The following is a 9,535-nucleotide window of genomic DNA, read 5'->3' as shown; positions in this document are numbered from 1 at the left end:
TGAAGTAAAGTACAACATGTAGCCGAAAGTTCACTGCTCACCTTTTTCAACTTCGTCATTTTCCATTGAACATAAATGGAAAACCATGAGGTTGAAAAAGGTGAACATTGAACTTTCTGATACATGTAGCAATCTTGACTAACTGTGGGTGTGTCACCAGTCTGTGCATGTGTGTCTCCTGCCTGTGTGTGTTTTGTGTTTGTTTTCTGTGCTTCCCTGCTGACACATGCGTTCCAGGACCACTTGATGGTATTCACCCAGACTAAGAAGCAGGCCCACCGGATGCACATCCTCCTGGGCCTGATGGGGCTAAAGGTGGGGGAGCTGCACGGGAACCTGTCCCAGACCCAAAAGACTGAAGAGCCCCAGGTACCTAGACACTTTCCAACTAACTGGCCTTACAACTGGGCTTGCGCTGCTCCACAAAGAATTACGCTATGTTTTAATTTTCAACAATTGAACGTGCGGCTCTTGATAAATTGCTATGCAAAAGCTATGCCTCCAGTGTAGCAGCTTAAAACCGACTATTTTTGCGATGCCCCAGTGTAGCTCCCCTGTAACACTTACAGTTACACACTATTACCTACTTACACACTATTGCCTGATTTACACTATTGGACCAAGCAAAGTCGAGCTGTACTGAGCTGGCCCGGTTACGCATCCACCATAGTTGCGGCAACCGTGCTGAAAAGGACAATGTGAAATGAAACTACGTTTTGTGTCGTTTTTTTGTTGTCAATCAGGCATTTGACATTGCTAAAATAAGTATGCATAAGTATGCATAATACATACCCAGTCATCTTTTCTCAGAAATTAATCGAGTAGCTGGTGCAAGATTTTTGTTCTGTTGTGCGGAGATAAATAAGTAGAGGTCAGGGTGGGAAATAAATTTTTGGGGTCAGCCAGCAAAAACAATCTACCAGCCACTCAACATTTACCTGCCCAAATATATATTTTTACATACATTTTTTATAATCAATGGATGAGCATGCTTTGTAATGTTTCTGAAGCAAAAATGTATTACTAGTATGTATTACATTCTCAATCAAGCACGAACATTTCAGCTGGCCCTTTAAAGGACGGGACGTTACCGTGGTAACTGGGCACACTCTTGTCTTCCCAGCAGCAAACTCAAACTAACATTGAAAAGCAACCTAGTGTGTGAACAAAGCTATGCAACTGGCCAAGAAACATGAGGACAAAGTCACACTTTAGTAGCTTTTCTTGTCAATTGTGACCAACTTCGACATGTGGGCTTTTGATTGAAAAAAACGTTTCCCAAATGCTCTGTGACTACCCACCAACGTGGCTAATGAAATAGTCATTCTTACACACCAATGACAAAATCTTCCCGCGTTTGGCGGGTGTTAATTTACCACCCTACTAGTGACTATAGTTTACATAAAAGCTGCCCTTCACTGTAGAAATTAACCATTTCTCCTCAGATGATCAACCTGACCATGCTGATGAAGCATTTTCAGATTGAGATGCACCCACTAACATTGTCGTTCTCCTCCACAGGTGATCAACTTCACCATGCCCAACACAATGAAGCACTACATTCACAGGGTTGGCCGCACAGCCAGAACCTGCAGGGTGGGTCGCTCTGTGTCCATGGTGGGCGAGACAGAGAGGAAGATGCTCAAGGCAATTGTCAGGAAGGCCAAGACCCCTGTGAATTCCCGTGTCCTGGCACAAGGTAAAAGCTCAACACTAGGACCCTTTTAAAATACTGCAGAAATGCATCTTTCCTTCCTTGTGTACTTGAGATAATATCTATAAGTGTTTGGATCGGTATAGGCAGGGATATCACCCTGTTAATTTGAACAATTCAAATAATTCAGATCACTGATTACTTAAAGGAAGGTAAGGATTCATTTCTAAAGTTTTCAAAATGTTGAAGTCGATTTCTATTGCAACGGGACTCTCATCTGACTAAATAAAATAAAAGGAACCTCGGTATACCTACTCCTCATTCAAGAGGGACTCTAGTCTTCCAAAGTTGTACAATTCAATGTTATTCTTAAAGGATTATTCAATTAGATTTTTTTTTTCTGGTTGTGCTTTTGTGATGACTGAGCTGTTCTCTCTCTCCTTCAGAGGTGATTTCAAAGTTCCGAGAGCTGATTGAGAAGCTGGAGAAGGACGTGTACGCCGTCAGGCGCCTGGAGAGAGAGGAGAGGGCCATGGCCTATTCGGAGGCTCAGGTAAAAAGCAGCATATTGTGTGTATTCAAATACATGGTAGTGTGTTCCTGTGTTCATATGTGTGTATGTGTATTTTGTGTGTGTGTGTGCGCATGTGTCATTCAAATCAGTGTGGCACAGAAGCAGCTAGCATAAAACGCAGACGAGACAGACCTCCAGAGGACATGGTTCCAAATGCACGACGAGCGCAAGAAAGACCGCAGGGAGTACCGCAGACCAACACTTACTATAGGCCTGCCAACCTTCCTACCATGTTCCTCGCTGCTACTAGATGGCATCTTCATATCACAACATCCTGCCCTTTCGATGTTATATACACAGTACATGCAGAGCATTTCCATGGGCAGCATAACTCATCTCACTGCAACCAATGCCAACGACCTCGACTACAGCTCAACTAAAACAGGCCCTTGACTAAGACCCAGCTAGGGTCAGCACTTTGTTGGTCTCTCTTGTATGTACATTGAAATGAGCCTTTTGAGGCTTAACTGTCTGTGTGCAGATGTATCTGTTTACTTTGAGCTGTGTATGAGCACCTTGTAAAGCCCAAAGGCAGCAAAAATCTCTATCTGCATAATTCATGATTTAACTTTATTTCACCTTTGTTTCTGCCAGTGACCAAAGCTCTAGCGGACTTTGACATGGCCCTAAGGGGAAAGAAGAGCGAGAAGTTCATCATAGAGGGGAAAAGGAAAGAGTTATCGGTACGAGTGCTCATATTAGTTCTCTGTTTGACTGGTACCATATGTTTTTTTCCTAGATTTTTCTGTCATTTTGTTCTGTATAATTCAAATTAATGTTAACAGAATTCCCCATCAACAGTGTTTCCACTCAGAAATCTTTTACTTATTCATTTACACACTTTAGAGCATTGAAACCATTACATTTGACTAATAATTTGCCATTTATGTCCTCTGTACACTAGATATGGTATTGAACTAATTATAAACTGGTAAGGGATGCAACAGTTGAAAGTCCAACTCAGGCTAGCCAGCTCAAATCTCCAAGCGATCAGTTCTGTCATATAACTAAATTACATTTATGTTTACTTAGCAATCTTAGAGTATCCTGTAGTTATCCGGGTATACATCAGTCCATATTGTAAGGAGCCTTGTCCGAGCCAGAATGGCCCATATGGTAGGAGCCTATTCTCTGTCTGTAGCGCAAGGCAGCTTGATGTACAAGTACACTTCCTGGATAGGATGCTACTCTATCTGAGCGTTATTACTTTCACTATGCAGTTGGAGCTAGATAACCTTTTCTTCCCTAGTTGTCTCCACTGAAATTCAATTTGCTAGAGTGACATTTATTGTATTGTGCACGGCTCTCTATAATTTTCGTATAACATACAACTACATAAACATTGTAAAGCAAAGCAGACGCGTGTGTATATACATCATCTTTGGGTCACGTACTTTTTCAGTTAGCTGTGTATCTTGTCCAATCACCGTTTTCTCTTTGTGCCTCTCAGTCTGAGGACAGAGCCCAGTTTGAGATCCTCAAGTCCCAGATGTACGCCGAGCGAGCAGCCAAGAGGGACTGCACACTCAAACGAGCCAGGGCCATGCCAGAGGATGAGCCTGTCCAGAAAAGTGCGCTTTTATCACACACTTTTAAACAGCTAATTACTCATATTCTATAAAGAACTGGGCCGTGTTCTCAGGAGTAGGCGCGCTGATCTAGTATACGTTTTGCCTTCAAGTTCAAAATGAATGATTACATGGAGTATAGTACTCCTACTCTGAAACACTAAGAATAGGAACCATGGTTTTTCATATTTTGTGTTCCAAGTGGGTGGCTTATTAAATGAATGTTTTACTGCTTAAATGGCCATCACCAACATCACAATCTGGCCATGAACAAGGAGAAGCCGCGCCGGCTGATCAGCCGGTTACAGACTAATTTTCTGCCTGAAACTTTTTCCAATTCATAATAAACGAGGATTCTTTTGATTTAAATGTTTCAATTCAGTAGTCTGTCGAAGCGTCTCGCACTAGAATGAATGATATGCATCTTCATTCTATCCATGTAATGGTGCGGAGGGGAGTGCTGCCGTTTTATCGCCTCTTTAACCAACCATGCTATTTTTTTGTTGTTGCGTTGTTCTTAACTTGTTTTGTACATAATGCTGCTGCTACCGTCTCTTATGACCGAAAATAACTTCTGGACATCAGAACTGGGATTAGTCACCTCAAATTGGACGAAGAGTTCTTTAATGAGTTGGACGGGGAGGATACACAACTACAGACACTCGACCAGGCCCAGATCGCCGTGATTTGATGGAAAAGGAAATGGAGGTTTTGCGGAAAGAGATCAGGGTGCCTTGTGAGGATCAGACAACAAGTGGCTAATCTGCCCTTGCCTTCTATCCTGCTAGCTAACGTTCAATCGCTGGAAAATAAATGGGACGAACTGAAAGCACGTATATCCTACCAACAGGACATTAAAAACTGTAATATCCTATGTTTCACCGAGTCGTGGCTGAACGACGACATTAGGAACATACAGCTGGCGGGTTGTACACTCTATCGGCAGGATAGAGCCTCTGTAAACAACAGCTGGTGCACGACATCTAAGGAAGTCTCAAGGTTTTACTCGCCTGAGGTAGAGTATTTCATGATAAGCTGTAGCCACACTATCTACCGAGAGCTTTTGGAGCTGTCTACATACCACCACAGACTGAGGCTGGCGCTAAAACCCCAATCGATGAGCTGTATTCTGCCATAAGCAAACAGGAAAACGTTCATCCAGAGGCAGCGCTCCTAGTGGAATTTAATGGAGGGAAACTTATTAAAACAGTTTTACCTCATTTCTATCAGCATATTAAATGTGCAACCAGAGGGAAATAAATTCTAGACCACCTTTACTCCACACACAGCGACGCGTACAAAGCTCTCCCTCACCCTCCATTTGGCAAATCTGACCATAACGCTATCCTGCTGATTCCTGCTTACAAGCTACATGTTAAGCAGGAAGCACCAGTGACTTGATCTATAAAAAAGTGGTCGGATGAAGCAGATGTTAAACTACAGGACTGTTTTGCTAGCACAGACTGGAAAATGTTCTGGGATTCTCCCGGTTGCATTAAGGAGTACACCACATCAGTCACTGGCTTCATCAATAAGTGCATCGAGGATGTCGTCCCCACAGTGACTGTACGTACATACCCCAACCAGAAGCCATGAATTACAGGCGACATTTGCACTGAGCTAAAGGGTAGAGCTGCCGCTTTTAAGGAGCGGGACTCTGTCAGAGTCGTGTGTATAGGTGGCAGAGAAGTCAGGCGTGGTAGGTTCAAACTGAGTGTAATGGAGTTATTCAATAACAATAAACCAAAACATACTCCAAACAGTAAATGTAACAATAAACAAAGTGGGTACGAGGACCCGTCGCGCACCAATACAACACAACACTGAATAACAATCTCTGACAAAGACATGAGGGGAAACAGAGGGTTAAATACACAACAGGTAATGAATGGGATTGAAACCAGGTGAGTAGGAAGACAAGACAAGACAAAACCAATGGAAAATGAAAAATGTATCAATGATGGCTAGAAGACCGGTGACGTTGACCGCCGAGCACCGCCCAAACAAGGAGAGGCTTCGACTTCGGCAGAGGTTGTGACAGTACCCCCCCCCCCCCCCTCCCCAGCTCGTCGACACTGGCCTCGGGGACGACCCGGAGGGCGAGGTGCAGGGCGATCCGGATGGAGACAGTGTAATTCTCGCAGCATGGAAGGATCTAATACGTCCTCCACCGGAACCCAGCATCTCTCCTCCGGACTGTACCCGTACACGAGGAACTGAAGGCCCCTCGCCCGATGTCTCAAATCCAAGATGGATCGAACGGAGTACGCCGGGACCCCCTCAATGTCCAAAGGGGGCGGAGGAACATCCCGCAATTCAGCCTCCTGGAGCGGGCCAGCCACCACCGGCCTGAGGAGAGACACATGGAACGAGGGGTTAATACGGTAATTAGTGGGTAGCTGTAACCTATAACATAACTCGTTCACTTTCCTCAGGACTTTAAACGGCCCCACAAACTGCAGACCCAGCTTCCGGCAGGGCAGGCGGAGGGGCAGGTTTCGGGTCGAGAACCAGACCCTGTCCCTGGTGTGAACACCGGGGCCTCACTGCGGTGACGGTCTGCGCCAACTTTCTGGCGCATTATGGCGCGCTGAAGGTGGACGTGGGCGGCCTCCCAGGTTTCCTCCGCGTGCCCGGAACCAATTGTCCACCGCAGGAGCCTCGGTCTGACTCTGATGCCAAGGAGCCAGAACCGGCTGATACCCTAATACACATTGAAAGGGAGAAAGGTTAGTGGAGGAGTGGCGTAGCGAGTTCTGGGCCATCTCTGCCCAGGGTACGAACTTCGCCCACTCCTCCGGCCGGTCCTGGCAATAAGACCACAGAAACCTACCCATATCCTGGTTAACTCTCTCCACCTGCCCATTACTCTCGGGGTGAAAACCTGAGGTAAGGCTGACCGAGACCCCCAGACATTCCATGAACGCCTTCCAGACCCTTGATGTGAACTGGGGACCCCGATCAGACACTATATCCTCAGGCACCCCATAGTGCCGGAAACGTGTGTAACCAGGGCCTCTGCAGTTTGTAAGGCCGTAGTGAGACCGGGCAAAGGGAGAAGACGACAGGACTTAGAAAAACGATCCACAACGACCAGGCTCGTGGTGTTACCCTGTGAAGGTGGAAGATCAGTTAAAAAAAATCCGCAGACAGGTGCGACCACGGCCATTGTGGAATGGGTAAGGGTTGTAACTTACCTCTGGGCAGGCGTTTAGGAGCCTTGCACTGGGTGCACACTGAGCAGGAGAAAACATAAATCCTCACGTCCTTAGCGCACCGTCCAACCTATCCCAGGATGACCAGAGGAGGGTGACGTATGGGCCCAATAGATCAGTCAGTCGCGGACAGCAGACGGAACGTACAGACGCCAGCTGGACACTGAGGGGGAGAGGGCTCTGCACGTGACGCCCGCTCAATGTCCGCGTCCAGCTCCCACACTACATGCGCCATCAAACAAGCAGCTGGGAGTGGGATCCATGGACCGCTCCTCTGTGTCATACAGCCGGGACAGTGCGTCTGCCTTAACGTTCTGGGAGCCTGGTCTGTAAGAGAGGGTAAACACAAAATGAGTGAAAAACATGGCCCACCTTGCCTGACTAGGATTCAGTCTCCTCACCTCCTGGATGTATTCCAGATTGCGATGGTCAGTCCAGATGAGAAAAGGGTGTTTAGCCCCCTCAAGCCAATGTCTCCACTCCTTCAAGGCTTTTACGACAGCCAACAGCTCCCGGTCCCCCACATCATAGTTTTGCTCCGCCGGGCTGAGCTTCTTTGAAAAGAAGGCACAGGGGCGGAGCTTCAGTGGCGTACCAGAGCACTGCTCCTATCCCAGCTTCGGATGCGTCCACCTCCACTATGAATGGCAAAGAGGGATCCGGATGAGCCAACACAGGAACCGAGGTAAACAGAGCCTTCAGGTGCCTAAAAGCCCTGTTCGCCTCAGCCGACCACTGCAAGTGCACCGGCCCCTCCCTTTAGCAGTGAGGTAATTGGAGAAGCAACCTGACCAAAACCCCAGATAAACCTCCTGTAGTAGTTGGCAAACCCTAAGAATCGCTACACCTCCTTTACCGTGGTGGGAGTAGGCCGTGCTCTCCATCTCCACTCCTGACGTGGAAATCAGATGCCCTAGGAAGGAGACGGATTGTTGGAAGAACAAGCATTTCTCAGCCTTGACATATAGATCATGCTCCAACAGGCGAACAAGCACTTTGCGCACCAGGGACACATGCGCGGTGCGTGTAGCGGAGTATATCAGGATATCATCGATATATACCACTACACCCTGCCCGTGCAGGTCTCTGAAAATCTTGTCTACAAATGATTGGAAGACTGATGGAGCATTCATCAATAAATATGGCATGACAAGGTACTCATAATGACCTGAGGAGGTGCTAAATGCCGTCTTCCACTCGTCTCCTTTCTGAATACGCACCAGATTGTACGCACTCCTGAGATCCAGTTTAGTGAAGAAGCGCGCCCCGTGCATTGACTCAATGCTGTAGTGATAAGAGGTAGCGGGTAACTATATCTTACCGTGATTTTATTGAGACCTCGATAATCAATGCATGGGCGCAAACCGCCATCCTTCTTCACAAAAAAGTAACTCGAGGAGACGGGTGAAATGGAGGGCTGAATGTACCCCTGATGCAGGGATTCGGAGACTTCTTTTTACAGAAGGCGAGAGCGAAATCGTTACATTCTGGGGGAATACACACGGTGGAGACCTGGCCTGGACTTTCCACCGTAGTAGCACCAATGGAAACCCCTAAACACCTACCTGAGCACTCTCGGACGACCCCGTCAGAGCCCTCTGTGGCCAAGAAACAGTGGGGTTATGGCAAACTAAACAGGGTTGGCCTAGCACCACAGAATACGCAGGAGAATCAATAAGGAAAAGACTAATCTTTTCCTTGTGGCCCCCCTGCGTTACCATACACAAAGGAGCAGTGGCCTCCCTGATAAACCCTGACCCTACTGGTCGACTATCTAAGGCATGAACGGGGAAAGGCATATCCACAAGAACAATGGGGATCCCTAAACTATGAGCTAAACTCATATTAATGAAATTCCCAGCCGCACCTGAATCTACTAGCGCCTTATACTGGGAACGCGGGGAAAATTTAGGAAAAGTGACAGAGACAAACATATGTGCAACAGATGGCTCTGGATGAGAATGGTGCCTACTCACCTAGGGTGACACCAGAGTGCTCGGCCTGCTGCCTTGATTCCCAGAGGAACCAACCCGGCACTGACCAGCAGTGTGACCTCTGTGACCACATATGGTGCTCAATGGGTACAGGAGAGAGGGTGCGGGAGGATGGAACAACCAGACCCCGATCTAGACGTCCACGAGTAGCCAGCACGTTGTCAAGTCTGATGGACATGTCCCCCAGCTGGTCGAAGGTGAGGGTGGTGTCCCTACAGGGCAGCTCCCGACAGACGTCCTCGTGTAGACTACAGCGGTAATGGTCGATCAGGGCCCTGTCACTCCATCCAGTGCCGGCTGCCAGGGTCCTAAACTCCAGAGCAAACTCCTGTGTGCTCCTCGTCTCCTGCCTCATATGGTAGAGGCGCTCACCCGCCGCTCTGCCTTCGGGTGGGTGGTCGAATACTGTCCGGAAATGGCGGGTGAACTCCTCAAAATGGTCCAACGCCGCATCCTCTTCTCCACACACAGCGCTGGCCCACTCCAGGGCTTTCCCGGTGAGGCACGAGACGAGGGCATACTCTTCTCAC

At 47.6% G+C, this 9,535-nt stretch overlaps 1 protein-coding gene across 2 annotated transcripts; it reads left to right on the top strand.

The window, feature by feature from the left end:
* Positions 1-20: 20 nt before the first annotated feature.
* LOC116374424 (probable ATP-dependent RNA helicase DDX27) lies at positions 21-3,657 on the top strand. 2 transcript variants are annotated; one of them, XM_031827079.1, is made up of 4 exons: positions 21-369; positions 1,522-1,699; positions 2,101-2,207; positions 2,823-3,657. In XM_031827079.1, exons 1-4 carry the CDS (start codon positions 247-249, stop codon positions 2,823-2,825), a joined length of 411 nt encoding a protein of 136 aa, XP_031682939.1. In that variant the 5' UTR covers positions 21-246; the 3' UTR covers positions 2,826-3,657. The 2 variants fall into 2 exon arrangements, with proteins under 2 accessions (XP_031682939.1, XP_031682932.1); XM_031827072.1 differs by having other exon boundaries at positions 2,101-3,657.
* Positions 3,658-9,535: the final 5,878 nt, after the last annotated feature.

This window comes from Oncorhynchus kisutch, linkage group LG1 (genome assembly GCF_002021735.2).
Source record: "Oncorhynchus kisutch isolate 150728-3 linkage group LG1, Okis_V2, whole genome shotgun sequence".
NCBI lineage: Eukaryota > Metazoa > Chordata > Actinopteri > Salmoniformes > Salmonidae > Oncorhynchus > Oncorhynchus kisutch.
Note: the sequence above shows the minus strand (reverse complement) of the source record. Positions and strands in the feature narration are given on the sequence as shown.

Bases quoted from the DNA above. Each gene is read 5' to 3' on its own strand.
- LOC116374424 (XM_031827072.1), top strand. From the start codon at position 247: ATGGTATTCACCCAGACTAAGAAGCAGGCCCACCGGATGCACATCCTC. The intron at 370-1,521 runs GTACCTAGACAC...TCTCCTCCACAG, and splicing joins AAAAGACTGAAGAGCCCCAG to GTGATCAACTTCACCATGCC. The intron at 1,700-2,100 runs GTAAAAGCTCAA...TCTCTCCTTCAG, and splicing joins TTCCCGTGTCCTGGCACAAG to AGGTGATTTCAAAGTTCCGA.